An 18,712-nucleotide genomic window follows, 5' to 3' on the forward strand; every position below is an offset into this window, starting at 1 on the left:
AGCACCTCAGAGATAAATAAACGAGCCATCCTTGCCTTACTGTACCCTAATTCCTTGACCTGGATATTTAACTGCAGAATACCAATGCCCAAGACTCCATAATGCACTTTCAACTCAGCCTAGAAAGTTCCAAACACAATCAGTGTGTGCTTGAAAGACGTGAGCTCTAACGTCTTCACGCCTGATAACATCCAAGATACTGACTCTTCCACCCTTAGAAAACTTCCTTTTGCTCGTGGACGTTGGTTTTCACAGAATTTTTTTGTGACTGCCTCTTTGAATACACCTGTTCCATAAAGAAATTGGATCTTAATTAATGATCTCCTACAAGTGGTTTCTAATTGGCAGGACGTCCTGGTGGACCCTGTTCACATGAGTATCACCGATTATCATGCCACTTTCATGAAGGTCCCTGGTCTTGGCTTCCATCCAGGCTGTTAGGTGAAATTAGGCTCAGAAAATCTGATTATTACCTCCCCAGGGGAATGGCCAACAATAACTGCTCGTCTCAGGCTACTTGCTGGGGCTGAGGTGTTGCTAGTCATAAAGCCAATTTGTTAACAATTAGTACTCATTTGATTTGTTGCCTGTTATCGATTTTAATCACTTGACACAACACTTTTGGGAAATTGGACTCCAAAAAGTATGTATGGAGAAATGTTTAGCAATGAAACCTCTTCAAAAGCTACTGTGATTCCTAGCCAGAGTCAAGTATACAAGTAATTATTTTTGCTTTTAAATCCTCTTGCTATCCTGTCCGGTATAAAATGTGCTGGGACAAGGACATACTTCTTAATTAGCAGAGGTTTGACATAAGTCAGTGTTGGAACAAAAGAAATTGGCTCTTGTTAATCTGCTTTGGCTGTCTGTGCTATATCTTTAAGGGACTCAAACGACTAGCTGGCAACCCAATGTAACTCTTTGTGAGTGTGACCCCGAATGGACTAATTCCTTTATTTGCAGATCTAAGCTTCATCTTTAAGTCTATGCTCACCTTTGCCTATTATAAATTCCAAGTATAGAGCCCCAAATGGAATCACTGTGCATTACATCAGAATGTAAATATCACCAGTGTCAGCATCCTGAAATATTATATATGACTTTAATAAAATTAGCATAAATGCTATATGCGTTGGTAATTTATCTAAGGAAGTCTTGTATTTATCTAATTTTTTAAATATAGATCTACACACAACATGGTGCTTCAGATGTCTGTTTAATGGACATGCCCTTAATATCTAATTAAAATATTTATTATTTGTTCCAGTGTCACCTGCTCACACTTGCTTGAATGTTCCTTATTTGCAGTAGGACACTGTGCCTTGCACTTTTTTCTATGTGCTGATCTTTACAGATAATCCACTCAATCATTTCTATAGAGTCAAAATTAAAACTGAATGAACCCCACCCCCCTACACACACACACACACACACACACACACACACACACACTCATCCTTACTTATACCATCCACAATTTTCATTTGTTTCTGGGCTTATTTTCTAAATTTAAATAATTACTCTGATTTGCCTACCCTATATTAAATAATGTTGAAAATATCTCGCCTTTGCAGCAAAACAGGGAGTTGTGAACGAAGTGATTTCTGTTTCTCAATTTTTATTACCATATTAGAGGCTTATATCAACGGAGAAATTAAATGTATGCTCTTTCAAAATGCCCTACGTTCAACCCTTCTATCCTTAATAAACAGAGATGGTATTGACACAAGTGAATTTTGTTTAACCACACTACATTTGCTTCTTAATTAGTGAATATTCATCTGTCATCAGCAGCGGCTATGACACCCCACCCTGCTAACATGTTCTGTCATAAATAATCAATGAGGCACTATTAATATTCATGAGCTGGAATCTGTGTAGTCATGTGCACTGATGCAGAGACAGGGGGAGTGTTGCCATGAACTGACTGGAAACTCTGTGTGTATCGTTGAGTGCAAGATACTTCGGAACGCGGAGAGCATGCACCCTGGCTTCTGCTCTCCGCTACCAGCGGTGTGTCTGTTTCTGGATCCAAGTGACTGATGACAAACAGTCCTCAAGTCTGGAGGGAGATTCCCTTTCAGCTCACTTGCCTTTCAGTTCTGGGGAAACTAGAAGATTTGTGCTCTCTCTCTGCTTCCTAGAATGGGCTGCAACTTGTGCACTTTTCAGAAAAGAGAGGAACACTACAAACTGCTGTACGAAGTTTCCCAGGTGAGTGCAGGTCTGTGGGCGAGCAGCAACTAAGCAGCCCGGCTTTGTGTGCGCGTCTGAGCGACGGGAAATGATTTCTGGCTTGCTTGATTTCTGCCTTTTAAGTGCATTTCGGAATCGAGGGCAGGCTTGCCGTTTAAGGGCTTTTTATTTGAGGTTTGGGTGACAGTTTTCAGTTTCCTTGCCACTCCCCCTTCAGATGACTTCCTGTGGGATTCTTTTAGCATTTTGTGTATCTGCTGCCAAGATGTCTGTCAAGTCAGAGGAGCAGCGCTGAGATCCCGGACTGTAATCTTTTGAGAGACCTCTCTGGTTTTGGGATCATGTTGACATTTGAAAATCAATTGTATCATTGTCTGCATAAATACTGGGAGTTAATAGGTCTGTGATCTCAGTTATTTTGAATAGACAGGAAAAGTTTCTTGCCAAATCTGGTTAGCCAGAGGAAATTATTTGATTAATGAGACTTTTTTTTTTTTTTTGGCTTTGGTTTAAGGAAAAAAACTTGGTATTTTTGTATAAAGGAAAATATATGACATGTCTTCAATTCAAAAAGAGAAAAACAATTCTTCTTACCATCTATTCTTGGCTCCTTGTTCTACTTTCTGTCTGTTTATCACTATAAACTAATTGCAAGCAGTGTGCATGTGTGACCCACGGAAAATCATATAAATTCAAATATCTCCTTAATGTGTATCTGAGGGCTTTTCTGGTTAAAAAAGGGACGGGGTGGTGGTAGAGACTATACAGTCAGCTACTGTAATTTCAATATAACTATTAATTTACTATTTATTATTACTATTTACTATTTATTTTAAGCAATGCTCACATGCAAACGTGTCATCTGGCAGAATAAAGTTTATTTCTCCTTTCTTCTAGTCTGCCCCAAATTTCACAGGGCCACTTTGTTTTTTGGTTTTTTTGGATTTTTTTTTTTTTTTTTTTTTTTTTTTTTTTTTTTTTTTTAGATATCATTGCTGATGAAAGAGAAGGTTGGGACTTTGGTGGTCTATGGCCCTGCAGTAGCCCAGTGCCCACTGCCTACTGGCTCTCTCAGACCCCCTCCCTCCCGCGTGATTCATTTCACAGTGGGCTAATTACAAAGTGGATTTGCTACACATGAAACAGCCTCCTCGGTTGCAATGTTAATGCACATTTTCATGGTAATGTGATCAGAGGCTCATTAGCCGGTTTCCAAAATGATCCTCTGCATTAATTAAATATAAAAAATGATTCCTTTATCACCAGAGAGAGGAAAAAGAAGATTAACATTGTTAATTACACTGGGGGGCAATACCTTTGGCTTTCCTTTCCAAAAGGAAACCTATAAACTTGCCTAAGTGCGATCTAAAGTAACGCCGTCTCTTGGATGCGTGCCGTTGACTCTCCAAAACTGTCTCCAGGTGGAGCACTAGCCTTTAGTTTGCTTCTTAGAGTTTGACTTCCAGCTTTGGTTTTCTGTGGTCAAGGACCAGGGGGATGGGTTCATCAATCCGTTGGTGGTGGTTTTAAAATCCTAAATCCAAATTATGTAAAAGCATAGTGTGGTGGCGCGTGGTGGGGAGGGAGCCTCCCACCCCCAATTAAGCCAGGCATACGATGTTTATATCCTGGCCGGCCAGGGTTACTGCATGCATACATCAGGCAGCAGTGTTTGCTCAAATGCCGGAGCCCTTTGTTACTGATTTTGAGAATGCTTCCCTGTGAGTTCTGCCTTCAAGTGCTTCCCAAACCTTGAGCAAACAGCTAAGCCATGCGCTTATTGCCTCTGCCTAGTGTCCCCCATCCATTTATTTTATTCTCTCTACTCGTGAGCTGCAGTACTTATGGTCTTTAATAAAGGGGTGAAATGAAGGATTAGCTTCCATTTAACTGGCTTTTATTAAATAAGAAACCTCAGCTTAAAGATCTCGCCTGCGTTTTCCAAGAGGGACCCTCCCGCAGCGCATCTCGGGCTTTGCCGTCTATTTTATTGAGTTAATGGATAAGATAAGATATCAAAGGGAAGCAGTGATAGGCTCATATAATACACCGAGGGGCTGCAAACTATTTTCTGTTTTTATTTGAGGAAAGGCAGCTCAGAGCGGACATGAAAGTCAACACAGTCTCAGCCAGGTGTTCCGGGGGATACATAGCTGCCTTCTTCCCTCCTCCCACCCCAACCCTGACCTCCCCCACTCCCCACCTCCAACCCTGACTCCCCCACTTCCGACCTCCCGCTCTCCCCACCCCCACCCAGACCTCCCTCACTTCTGACCTCCCCCTACTCCCCACCCCCACCGGGACCTCCCCCACGCCCCGCCCCCATCCCTCAGTCCCCACCCCTTGAGATGAAGCTACTTACTTACACCTGACTGCCCAAAACTGTATGTTTTATCTAGTCAGAATTCCCTCATCACCCGCATTTTATTTCTTTATTTTTAAGCACTGAGGAAAATTCTGGTTCTTGGGGCGGCGGGGAGGGCGGGATCATGCAAAATTAGCAGTGACTCCCTAATGTGTTCCCACCAGCAAAATGCATGTTCCTTTACCATAGGAAGGATCTTTATGGTTTTGAACGGTCCACATTTCCTCTCTGGATTTAGTGAGCTGATAAGCAGGCCAAGTAGAACAGGGTTATAATTGCAGGGGAAGAGGGAGAGTGCTCCCCGGAGGAGCCTAGTGATGCAGCCCGAATGCTGTACTCAGGTAGCGGGCGCTACTCTTTATGTTTTGGTGATTTTGTTTTTGGCTTTACACAGGAGCCCAGACTTTCAGTTGGCAGAAGAGATGGGCCGTCACCTCAAGAAAATTATTTTCAGCTGGGGTTAGTCTGTGGTCAGAGTCTAGTATGAGTGTGAATCTAGGGCTGGGGCAGGTAAGGGTAACCTTTCCACTAGGCAGTGTCACGTGCCCTGTCTTGCATCTGATAGCTTTTACCTGTGCCAGGAACACAGCTGTTTTCTACGGTGATCTATTTTATGCAAAGGTTATTTATTAACCTCCTAATTAATAAGTGGGTAACTCAAACAATGCCCTTTATTGACAAAAGCTGAACTGCCCATTTTGTATTAATGTGATTAAACAGCCACCTGGTGCTGAAGCTGGTCAGGGATCTCTGGCCTCTTCTTCTGAGTGACACCCAGCACTGGGGTCTCATCTAACGGTTTCTTAACTTCATCGCACCTATGTGTCATGTGTGTAACTTTTGGGTTGATTAAGTGATAAACTTATCAATGGTGTGCTTTGTCCTGTTGAGCAACGTGTTAAAAGGAGGAGCAGATGTGTAAAACTTCCACAAAAAATGTGTTTATTTCGCTTAAACGTGAAACTCTGTTCTCGATTGCCAAATCAGGGACAAGAAGTTAACTTACCCTCAACCTGGGAAAGCCAGAAGTTAGGTCATGCGGGTCTCTGTGTGGAGTCACTGTTGTGACCCTATTCTCTTTGGAGTTGATTTTTTGTTTTTTTATGAGACAGGGTTCTTTTATTTATCTCAGTAACTGAGCACAGCAAAGACGTCTGTCCCTCCCCAGCCTGGCATCCATGAATCCACCGCACGAACCGGATATAACCTGAACCGAAAGCAACACCAATACCACTGGGCATGATGGCGGATGCCTGTACCCCAAGTATTCTGGAGGCTGAGGCAGGAGGGTTGCTGTGAGTTTCATGGTGGTCTGGACTGCAGTGGAGTAAACTGTCTTAAAACAAACAAACAAACAACAACAACAAAAACTAAAAAGCTAAAAACTAACAATCACTTCCTGTGCTATAATCACTGTCCTGGACGATTTCTCAAAAAATGTGTAATCCTTCACCATCATTTAAGAATTCTGTTTGTTTCCAGGTTTGTGGGTTTGTGTGTGTGTGTGTGTGTGTGTGTGTGTGTGTGTGTGTGTGTGTGTGTGTATGTGTGTGCATGTCTGTTTATCTGTCTGCCTACTATGCTTGCTGTGTGTGGAGGTCAAAGGACAACTTGTAGGAACTGGTCTTTCCTTCTACCATGTGTTTCCTGGGGATCCCACTCAGGCCACAGGGATTGGCAACAAATGGCCTTTACCTGCTGAGCCATTGCACCTGCCCCCTTTCCCATCATGTTAATGTTAATAAGATCTCTCCTTTCCTACAGGGTTTCTCAAATCCACATTGTTTTTTATCTTCTGCTTTTTCTGGGTTCTTTCAGAAACCCTTCAGATACCTATTTTGTCTCAAGCTATGCAAACCCAACTCAGAACTTCATGCCAACTCTCTCCATATTTTCCAAACTCTAGTCCCATTGCTTTCGGAGCCATTGGCTGGAAAGGGACATCACTGTCTTCGTTTATGCCATCAATAGTACTTCTATATCTCCCCCCCCAGCCCTCCTCCTCCTCTTCCTCTTCTTCCTCCTCCTCCTCCCCCCTCCTCTTCTTCCCCCCTTCCTCTCCACACCTTTTCCTAACTCTGCCATCACTGTAAGAATGTCCACTGTAGGATTTATTAGTGGGCTGGCCTACCCTGGTCACTATGCTGTTATAATTTTCTAGGCCACGCTTCCTGGGTCCCAATCCTTATCAAATGATAGTTATTCTGTCGTCTTCTCCAGGTGCAATTCCTGTAGACCCTATATTCATTTTAAACCGCTTCCCAACTGTGTGACCTTGAAGCTTTACACTTTTACCTCCAGCACTATTTCTTTGTCACTAATTCAAATGTCTCCTCAGGCATAGAAATTTTAGGAATTGTCAGTGAAAACACATTCTATCCTTCCTTGAGATCACTAGATTCTCAGGATTCCTTGAGATATAGATTCTTTGTACCTATTAGAGGTTTCTTTTCTTGCCTTCTGGCATTAATTACCTATTTATGGATGTATTAGAAGTTTCTGGAAGGCAGGTCAGGTGCTGTTGTGTTCTTAAACCTATGCTGCCCGCATACCCTCATTTAGAACCATTTAGAATCAAATCTTCCCATTCACAGCCACATATCTGGAAGCTGCTTTAAACCAAGGGCAAGTACCATGTACAAGTGAGTGGAGGTCCTCTTAACAAGTTTTCCAGTCTTATATAAATGTAGTCTAGAAAACGGATCATTAGTAATGGGATTGTGGCAAAAAGGAATACATGGTGTTATGCTTAGACTGAGGATCCTAAGGCATATAGTCAATTATATAAAGCAGGCCACGCATACAAGACTCAGAGACACCAAAGAAATCAAATAGTAGATGGGTTATGTGTAAAGAGAAGCCCAAAGAATAAGTACTAGGATGTCACATTAGTCTCATTTCCTGGTACAATCCTGCAATGAATTTCTATTTTATTTACCTAAGTGAAGTGTGTAGTCCTTACAACCAGAAGAATAAATGAAGGCATGTTTTAATAATGTCTCACTTTCGTTGATTATCCAGCAGGTGACAGAACCCTAGATATGCCGTTCAATTCAATAAACTTTCTGTAAATAGTGGCTTCTTAAATATATGTCAGGCCCTAGCTTTATGATTGAGCACACAAAGAAAGTTTCAACAATCCTTAATTTTGAGAAATACGCAGACTGACAGCTGAGGGGAGACACATCGACATAGCGTCACAGAACGTTCTGTGTGAAGCATGAAACCCACAGATACATTGATGGGTGCCAGAGGGGGCCAAAGATGCCGGAATGACAGAGACAGGGAACGGGGGAGGGGCAGAGGAAAATAAAACTGAAAAAGAAAAAACGGAAGAAATTCACAGAAATGTCAAAATCCAAAGTGGACTTGAAGTGATCTGGCATAGGGAAGCTCTGAAGTGTTTAAAAGAAAGAAGTCAAAAGAGAGAAAACTCTAGGCATGACTTTAGAGTAGGTAAGACCAAACTAGAGAGTCCCCTGTGTTCTGATCCTTTGTTTTCTTTATCTCCTCCTCCTCATCCTCCTCCTCTTCCTCCTCATCCTCCTCCTCTCCTCCTCATCCTCCTCCTCCTCTCCTCCTCATCCTCCTCCTCCTCTCCTCATCCTCTTTCTCCTCCTCGTCCTCTTCCTCACCCTCCTCCTCCTCCTTCACCTTCAGAGGGAAGGATGGAGGAGGGGAAAGCATTGAGTTGTTGGCTCTGATCTATGTTTTGGGCCTGTGGATGGTAAACTTGAGCAAGAATACACTAAGGAAAACCAAGTAGGAAGTTTTTGTCAAGGGCCAGTCATTGTAGAAATAACATGTGACGAGGGCAAACAGGAGACCAGGTGAGGGACAAGCCCATAGGATTCTGGCTTATGAGAGACTCTGTATGTGTACACACTGACAAAGAAAACAGTAGAAGTAAAGCAAGTCCTAGAAATGAAAAGAAAGCTGTTGATGTGACTCATTGACTCAACTACGGTCCCCCAAAGAATGGAATAGCAAGGACTGTAAGCAAAACCTTGACATAAACCACCATTGGACGTCTGCACCCAGGCTAGAGAGAAGGAATTGAGAATAGGGGAGATTTGTGTACGAGTCATGGAGACCCAGCTGGGAAACAGCAAAGGAGAAGAAAGCAGGGCAGAAAACAGAACTTGTAGGGTGAGAATGACTTGACCATGTGGGAGGGGCTAAGAGAATATTCTAGAAAGCAACCAATACTGTGGTGCATCAGAAAGATGGGAAAGAGAAGGGAGTATCTGTCATGTGCTTCCCAAGCGCTCACCAAGAAAAACCATTGGCTCCAGTTACTGGGAGTCCTTACAGCTAAAAGTGTCACTGCCCACCCCTTCAGGGGCTTCTTAGCTACAGAGAACCAGCTCACCCAAGGTCATTCCTCCCCCTGGAAGGCACATACATCCAGAGATGACTGACGAAAACATCAAATGCCAAAGAACTGGCCATCTTGGTCAGACCTGGGACCCAGTGACTGTCATTTGAGCTCAAGCGTTCCCTGCAGCTGTTGTTGGTCCTACCTCACAGTTCAGCCCGTGGCTCAATCCCACTTCTATTGACCAACCAGCCCTCCCCCACCCCACCATACATTTCAGGGATTACAATTAGGAAGAAGCACACTGGATTCTGTTTTGTTGTGCACTTACTTGGGCACCTGGCCTAGTGATTACAGAGCACGTTAGTATGGACATGTGAAAAAAAAAAAGAATTCAGGAACAGATGGATTGAAACACAAGGTGGGTAGGCTGGCTATACATCCCAGAAGCTCAGCTATGACAGATTATGAGAGAGAGAGAGAGAGAGAGAGAGAGAGAGAGAGAGAGAGAGAGAGAATTGCTGCTAACATCTGAGCGTAGCTTTTCTCTTTTGGTTGCAAAAGCACTTAAAATAATCCTGATTATTAAAATTGGAAGCTATCTTTGCCTTTTTTAAAGAAAAAATCAGACCTTGAGCCATCGCATTCAGATAGTGGTGAGTTTAATACATGGCATGGAGGGGAGTGTAGCTCAGTGGTGAGATGCTTGCTTACCTGCTCTGTCCAAGAACATAGGTTCAGTCCTCTGCACCAGAAAAGGATCTTAGTTTCTTTTTCTAGATGCTCTTTAATCAAAGACATTTTTTTTGTTAGCAATAGCATTACATAACATTTACATCCAAGACATCTGAAGAAATCTTCAGTGTTAAGTTTTTAATGAAAATAATTTGGAAGTCAGCAAGATGGCTAAGCCATTAAAGGTGCCTGCTGCCAATCCTGATGCCCTTCGTTTGACCCTTGAACCCCATGTGGTAAAGTGAACTGAGCCAAAATTGTACTCTCACCTACACATACATACACCATACCTCACACACGTAGGCACATGTACACACACACATGTACAAATCAAGAGATGCAAGAAAAATTAAAATAAATATTTTAATGAGGCCACTTAATTTATGTAACTTTAATGAGTAAAGTCTCTTTTCCTACTGGAGAGATCAAAATACCACATTTCACTAAAATGTGCATCATTACTGAAATTCCTGCCACTTATTTAATTCATCTAGACACTGGAGGTCAGCCATCTCTAATTACGTAGCCATGCAAGGTGACACACAGGAGAGATACGTTATTGAAAATGAAACTGGTAGGAAAGCCAGAAGAGTGTACCACTCAAACTGTCTGGACTATTTGGGTGATTAGGATAATTAAATTAGAAAATTCTTTAATTTCAAATTTTATTGAAAATGTTTCTAAAATATATCATGTGATTTACATAACTACTTAACATATGTGCAGTTACTATTCATCTCCAGTCACGTTGGCTAGTAACAAATGATTGCATATCTTTAGCAAATAGTTTCTTAACTTTATAAGAGTTAAGTAATTAAGTGTAAAGATTAATTGATAGTGAAAAATCCTTCTACAGCAATCAGCCTTCAGTACATTCGTTTTATATAAGCAGATTCTCACATATTGAATCTTCACAAGTCATTTAATTGGGTGCTCAATCAATCTTACTAAATGATGAAGGAAGGCACCACTATTAAATCACTAGGCAATCAAGAAGAAGCCCTGGGTTGTGGTTCTGTGATTGATCTATGCTCTGGAAAAGTTGAGGATTCATGGCTGAGGACAGCGGCCAGAACAGTCTTCTTCGCTCCGTTAATCTGTAGTGAACAGCCTTCTGTTCTTACCCAACCTAGGGCAGGCACCTTCAGAAATGTTGGCCTCCTTCTCGTAACTCATGGGTTGAGGTACCCCTGGGTGGTAGATTTGTCTTCACGTTTCCAATTCTAGCAATGCAGCTGTGTTTCCAAAGTACCCATTTCTAAAAATCATCATTATAGCCTGTCCCACCTCCTCCTTCATTACCATAGCCCATTTTTTCTTTCCTAATTCTATCTCTCTCGATGTGGAACACCAGCTTTAAAACGGTTACTATGAAGAGTTAAGCACATCCCCCCGTCCCTATAATTTAGTTACATTAGTTCATTAGCCATTGTTTAATAGACGAATATCAACCATAAAGTGTTTTGTTCATGATTAAATGAAATGATACATTTAAAAGGTATAGCACATTCCAGGGGTGCCACACATACTAGCTCTTGTAGTTTTAATCTCATGTCAATCTAACAGTGACCTGGGGGGGATAGAAAACACTGTACCCATTCTACAAGACCTAGCTAATGGTAAAGTCCATTACAAAACCACATGTCCCATTTCCTCTGAATTGATCGGCAACTTTGAACATCTGGCATGCAGTGAGCATTTGGTAAATATATGATCGAGGAATGGAAAAAGGGAAGAGGCCAGGACTTGAATGGCTCCGGCTCATATAGGCAATCATGAGTTTGATGCCAGTTTGAGCACTATAGCAAGACCCTGTCACAAACACGGAATGATATGACACGATAGGGCATGGAATAGAGACAATGAGGGGAGAAAAGGGATAAAAGACACTATGTAACTCTTTCATTCAAAGAACCCACATGGACCCATATATTTTCCATTACTTATTGCATCAATTCTTCAACTAACTTAAATGAAATGTTTCCTCTATGACAGACTGATTGTGTCTCCTGACTTTCTATAAATTTCGATCTGGCATACACATCCTTTACAACTTCTTAACTTCTCTTCACTCTCTCCTAACAGCCCACATGTAAGCCAAACCCTACTGTCAACCCCTATTCGTAAATAAAGTAAACATTCCCATCTTCTGGTCATTCAACTCAAAATCCTTTTTGCCTACAATGTTGAAAATCATTTTGAAAAGCAAAACCCTTAGTTCTTGTGACTCTATTCGTGGTTTGCTCCATGAAGTCTTCTCTGGTTCAACCCAGAGTAAGGTCTTCTCAGCTCTCCTGTTCTGCAGTGCTCCACAATTTGAAACAGAGCCAGATATTTCTCTTTCTGCTTAGCTCTGTGGCAATGTGACAGTGTCACCATTTCACAGAGCATCTGAACAGGAGCAGGTTAGTTATACAAGCTTAATCCAGGAGAATAGTTCTCAACTTGTGGCTCAAGACCCATGAAGGGGTCAAAGGACCCTTTCACAGAGGTTGCATATCAGATATCCTTCACATCAGATAATTACATTATGACTCATAACAGTAGCAAAAAGCCAGTTATGAAGTAGCAAAAAATTAATTTTATGGTTAGGGTCACCACAACATGAGGAACTGTATTAAAGGGTCATAGTATTAGGAAGAACTAGTCTAGGAAGAGGAGATGTGTCCCAGTACTTTTCAGAAGTTGTAGAACTCCTCAGGGTATGAGTTTTGGATCATTTCCCCCAGGTAACCTTCTTGGCATCCCTGAACCCCAAAATACGAAGTACTTACTACTTCTGTCATAAGAAGTGTCAAATGCTCACTTTGTACACACATTGTTTACAGTGGCCTTCAGACTGTGGCCTGCAGACATCTCTGCAAACTAAAGACTGTCTTCTCTTTCTATATCCTGAGACTAAAGCCCAGTGCCCTAAAAGGTGTCCATAACAAGTGACTCACCAGTGTCAGCAGAAGGGTGTGAGGAAGGAGAGAGTCAAAGGAGATGAGGCCTTGGCCTCCTCTTTCTGGCTTGTGCTAGGAATATAGCTACAAACAGCTACAAAGTAGCGTAACATCTGTAGGAAGAAAAGAAAAAGAGATCTCAATTGTCTTTGTGTGGTGATGTGCTGTGGTGTAGATGAACATTTAAACTGAGTATCTAATATGGTGTTCATTTTTGTATAATATACAAAATGTGTATTATTAAGCGAATTGGTTATTTATTTATCATCCGCCCTAATTTTTTCTCTGCTTCCTTCTATGCTGTAAAATTGAGTAAGATATTTGGTGTAAGAGTAGTTTAATGTGTCTGCTTTATTCTAAATGATGTATAACCATTGATGAAATAGCAGTAAGGGCCTGGATAATTGGCCCTATGTATCCTGACACACGCTCCTCTTCGGGTGAACAAGAATTTGTGGTGATGATGTAAATATAAGCCATAAACTGCCTGCATGGCCCTTAATGATGATGCCTTTGGGCTTGGTAGTTAGCCTGGCCCTAACATGAACAACTCCCCATTGTTAATGTGTTCATTGAGGACATGCGAGACAAAGAGTAGGATGTGGGAATTGTTTTTAGAAGTTTAAGGTAAAACACGATTCAATTTAAGAATACATTTTTCTAAGAAGGGAAAACTCTATTGTTTTACTTATCGTGGCTATGACTGTAAGAGCAAGGGCATTTTCAACCCCCGGAGAATAGAGTGAAAGTATGGGTAATCCACCTTAAATAGTGAGCAGTAAGGGTAATCCACCTTAAATAGTGAGCAGTATGGGTAATCCACCTTAAATAGTGAGCAGTAAGGGTAATCCACCTTAAATAGTGAGCAGTATGAGTAATCCACCTTAAATAGTGAGCAGTATGGGTAATCCACCTTAAATAGTGAGCAGTATGGGTAATCCACCTTAAATAGTGAGCAGTAAGGGTAATCCACCTTAAATAGTGAGCAGTATGAGTAATCCACCTTAAATAGTGAGCAGCAAGGGTAATCCACCTTAAATAGTGAACAGTAACGGTAATCCACCTTAAATAGTGAGCAGTATGGGTAATCCACCTTAAATAGTGAGCAGTAAGGGTAATCCACCTTAAATAGTGAGCAGTATGAGTAATCCACCTTAAATAGTGAGCAGTATGGGTAATCCACCTTAAATAGTGAGCATCAGTCCAGGGGTGGGGACTCACTGCCCACAGATAACTTTAAATGGGAAATTCACAAAGGGCAGAGGTGTGTGTGTTTTAATGCCAAGGCTAACTTTCAGATCCCATGAAAATTAACTGTGATCTAATTACTCATGGACTGCGAACTGCTGAACACATTTGCTTTGTCAAACCAGAAGCTCACCCTGGTCCCAGGAAAATCAGGAGGGGGAAGGGAGGGAGTGTGGGTGGGGCTTTAGAGTTTTATTAATGGCAACACTTTGAGGAACTACGCAGAAAGGCAATGTCCCTGTCTGAGAGGGCATTTATCCAAACTTTAATTGTTTTTTATTAACATTTGAGTTTTAAAGTTCGAGTTTTACTCAGCATTGAGTCATATTACCTTGAGCAAAGTTAGTTGGTACAATTGAAAAGCAGGTCAGAACGCTGTTTCCATTTATTATATTCAGATATGAATTTTGGAGGAAAAACATGTAGAAAATAATCTCTTATTCAATGGGCACAGACTAACTGGCTGTTAGCCATTTCCCATCCCACGTTAGCAGAAATGCTGTAGGTTTCTTTATACAGTGCTCCAAGCACAAGAGCGTATATTAATAAGTAAAGCTAAGAGTGATTGACACAGAATGGATATCTTTGTCCTGGCTTCTGGAACCCATTTGGGTGCAAACTATTAAAAGGTTGGCAAAATTAAGTTGACAGCACGCTGATATTAAAGGGGTTTAAGAGTCAGCCATACTGTCTGCAGTTTCTGGAGAGCAAGCACCGGCTTGGTCAGAAAAGGGACTTGAGATCTCATAACTGTTCCAAGAGAATTCTAAGGAAGCAGGTAGACCAACATGGCGCCTGCCAGTTCTACGGTGATCACACTCACGTAATAATCTCAGTGAAGCACAGATTTCCAGCTGGGACACGGGCAGTGCCTGTACCGTGTCTTTGAGCACATCAGTGACGTCATCGTTGGTGTGTTAATGGCCGCTCCCTGGTGCACCCCTTCTCTTTCTACTACAAATATCCAGTTGTCATTTTTCAGCCACCTCCAAAAAAATAGTAAATTCAAATCCAGCTCCTCCCTTTGAAGTTGCTTTGCTTTGAAAGCTTTGAATTATTAACATATCCTGGCTGGAATGATCTGTTTCAGAGACCACAGGAAATTCTAAAAGAGGGGGGGAAATAATTATTAATTTGAGATGTAGACTCATCTGTTGGTCTGCTTCACAGAGGTTTAGTTTTTAATATCCTGTACCAAATCAGTGCTTTTAGAAAGCACACGAGCAACAGAGAGATGGCCATAGGCACTATTCCTACATTAGTAACATTGTCTCGGTATTCATACGTTCTATCTAATCATTTATCATATCTTCCAGGGCCTTCAGAAAGGAGGCACACGTAGAATGGGTTGGTATCTTTAGTTAAGCCCCACGAGACTCAAACTCTTTCCTTCAAATATTATGCATAGTATGTTTTAAGCTTAAAATGTAAATGAAATATCTTTTCGTCTGTGCGAATTCAGTACAGTAACAATATATAACACATGGACAGGACTGGTGAATAGCAGATAGGGTAAAAGGAGAGGACTGGACAAAGGTATGTACAGAACTGGGGTCAGTGTGAACAGAGAGCCTTCTGGGTGGAGAATGGACTGAGGCTAACCCTGTGCTGGCCTTATAGCTGTCTCCAGCCAGGGAGAGCAGCCAGGGACAGCATGACTGCCTTACTGCTCTTGGATGTGCTTGCTCTGTTGAGTGGCTGCCTCAGGCTGAGCACGGAGATGACAGGGGGTAGCAGCCAGTGCCCCAGGCCTGGGGAGAGAGCGCTTAGTTCTCTGAAGAGGAGATCTTAGCACCCAGCATCACGAGGATACGCCAATTCAACTTGTAATGTGGGACATAATTTCCTGGCCATGATAAAATGTTCATTCCAAAAGGATTTCAGTCACTACAGGAGAAGGTCCGGCTCCTACGGTTAGAATATTCTTCTCCCTTTTATCCATTTGGTGGATGGTTTAAATCATCTTCAGATGTGGAAAGCATCACTAGAGCATGCTTGGGGACTGTGACTTTAAAAGTGCGAGCCATGGAACTGTGATGGATTGCGTTTGGAGAACGAGTGCTCATCCCACGTCACGCCACCACGCAGTCACACTCACTAAATATGTCCAGGCCATATGGTTGAACTCCACACTGCCACAGTCACCTCGTCAGGATGTTTCTGTCCCGTGACTAGTGGCTTCAGATGTCCTCATCCATCTTCTTGTCCCATTACATTCCGTGTGACTGATGTCCTGTACCCATTAAAATTGATAGGAGAGGACAAAGAAGGGGAAAAATGTGCCCTCCAATTGATTATCTCTCTGAAAGAGCAAATGAGTTTTTTCTAATACCAACAAGAGATTTAGGGGGTGGGCTCCCCATTTGTTAAGTGCTTTAATTAGCCAGGTTTACCAAACAGTCTCGAACTCACGCAGGCACCGGTCTATTTAGTTTTAAAAATCAGCGCCCTGGAATGTTTGAGCTTTGTGAGATGAATTTAATAGCTCTACCACTGTTTGTAGTCAGGATATTTTGGTGAAGTCTCAGGAATAGAATCAGCAAGGTCAGGCGCGTTCGTTGTGTGTCCCCTCCCCCCTTCAGAGAGCTATTGTCAGGGCTCATTTTTACGTTCTGTGATAGCTGATAATTGAATTGACCATTATTGTAAACGGAAGCCAAAACTAGAGTGATTTTGGAAGGCCTAGTCTTCCGAGGTTTTTCTTGGATCTGTTCAATATTGTATCTGTGTTCAACAAACTGCGGAACAGCAAGCCATTTCTGAAAAAGCTCAAAGCATTTGCTTAATCATGTTATTTTAGGGGACAGTGAATCCTGCACAGTGGCAGCAACAGCCATGGGCTTTGGCCTCTGCCCCTCTCTTCCCCATGAAGCCCTTGTGCTTTCCCTTAAAGGAATAGTGAGGACTTCTGTCTTTGGACTTGTGATAGAGTCACATACTTCTAAAGTATGTGTGCACGCGTGCACAGGCGCACGCGTGCATGTGTGGAGCTGTTTACAAAGTTCAGGCAGAAGTAAACTTGAACAAAGAACACGGAAGATTGGAGTGGCTTCCCTTAAGGGAATTTGGCTGCCCGAGACCTATGGGATAATTTCAATGCAATGGATAATGTGGCCTCTTGGGGCTGAGGACAGGAACGTAAAAGACATTCTGCCCTATTGACCTTGGTCACAAGGATGACAGAAGCTATTCTTGGGCTTTGACCATAGGGTGAATCTGTGAACAGCTGTTAAATTGGCTTAGCCTGGCTGGTCCACGTTTTCAGCAGTATTAATGATCGCATGCCATATAAACACTTGGACTGACAACCGTGAGGCAAATGAGAAGACCAGGCTTGAGGCAAGTCCTTTCACTTATATAAAACAATGGTGTCAGACTACAGCGCTGTATGCTATACCTTTCTGTTGTCAAATTAACAGTCGGTATCTGTGCAGTCAAACATAACAGAGGGCTACTCAGTCGTATCTATGAGTCCCATGGATCTGAGGACACGAATTTATGACTTGGCTAATTTGAGTCATTTTAAAATGCCAAAGCCACATATGGCCAAAGGGTAGCCCAATGAGCCATGTGGGTCTGCACATTCTTATTGACTACACTCAGTACTATCAAAATCACATGTTTAAGCCTTTTTTATTCTCAGCATGTAAAGTTATTGCTGTGACTTCCTTTGTTAGTGAATTAGATTAAAATTTCAAAAGGCATGAGGTGCATCTTTGTGGGTTGAAATAAAATATAATTTTTTAAATGCTGCACAAAAATACAAGGAGTTTAAGACCCTGGAAGAACTTGGTAACAGGGTTACTAGACAATCTGGACTCAGGACTCCAGAGAAAAGGCAATCTTATCACTTTATAATTTATAGAACACAAAATCCCGTCATTAGAACCATACGAGACAGAGCATAGTTCATAAAGTCTGCACAGGGGACCACTGTGACTCAGAGCCTCAGAAAAACTGCCGCCACCTTTTTTGGGGTCATTGTGAGAAAGTCAGGTTCCCTTTCAATTGTCTCATCAAAGCAAAAGAAAACAGCGCAGGAGCAGTAACATTCTCAGAGCAGGGCAGACATAGCTGCTCACATTGTCTTCTTTAAGCACGTCCGTGGTGGTAGGGATCTGTCCACCAGTCATGCACACTAACCTGGAGAATCTTCATGAATTTCCATTACTCTAAGACCCTGCATTGTCCCCCTAAAGTTTGTTTGTTGATTCGTATTGTTTCATATGTATTCAGTATAATGTACCAAGATATGTGTATTGTGGATGCATTAAGCTCATTTTATTTGAAAGGAAAAGCACTGTCTTCCTTGACTTTCCACTGCAGTTCTAACGAGGGGCCTACTTCTCCCCCATCTGAATCCTTCACCTCTCCTACCCCACTACTCTACAGAAGGGGTTGAAGCCACATTTCCTTCACCGATCTCCCTCGCTCACATCTCCTCTCCTTTCCTTCATACCAGTCCTCTGGTTTATTGAAACCTCTTTCTCATCCATTCCCAATCACCTGGTTTCCATTTTCTACACTTCCAGCACTTTTTTCCCCACTGACACCATCTTGCTTTTCTAGCTTCTTTGCCCCAGAGTCTTCAGTGTTTTGTTGTCAATGTCCGCAGAGCAATGTCACGTACACCTTGCCCAGACAATTCTGTTCTCCAAAAGCTTCCCCGTGTTACCCAAATTGGAGCTAACTACTCTTTTCTGTAGACAGGTTGATTTCATTTCTATCCCAGGTACTTTAAAAGTTTGTAAAGGAATTAATGATTGTATCTTTAGCTGTTGCAAAGTCTTTCCAGATTTCTTCCCTATGCTACATTTCCTGGATGTTCTTATCTTAGAGGGATGAGGAGGGCATTTCCCCATTTTATAAAGACTTAAACCAGCTGAAGGTAGACAGGATAACCAT

The 18,712-nt window shown here is 42.1% G+C and overlaps 1 protein-coding gene across 1 annotated transcript in view; it reads left to right on the forward strand.

Annotated features, from left to right (window-relative positions):
• Window positions 1-1,903: 1,903 nt before the first annotated feature.
• Window positions 1,904-18,712, forward strand: part of Pdzrn4 (PDZ domain containing RING finger 4) — a 148,518-nt gene continuing 131,709 nt past the window's right edge. Inside the window, exon 1 of the mRNA NM_001108107.2 lies at window positions 1,904-2,214. Within this exon, the coding sequence (NP_001101577.2) occupies window positions 2,146-2,214 (69 nt within the window). The 5' untranslated portion in view covers window positions 1,904-2,145. The remainder of the gene's footprint in view (window positions 2,215-18,712) is intronic.

Source organism: Rattus norvegicus, chromosome 7 (assembly GCF_036323735.1).
Source record: "Rattus norvegicus strain BN/NHsdMcwi chromosome 7, GRCr8, whole genome shotgun sequence".
NCBI lineage: Eukaryota > Metazoa > Chordata > Mammalia > Rodentia > Muridae > Rattus > Rattus norvegicus.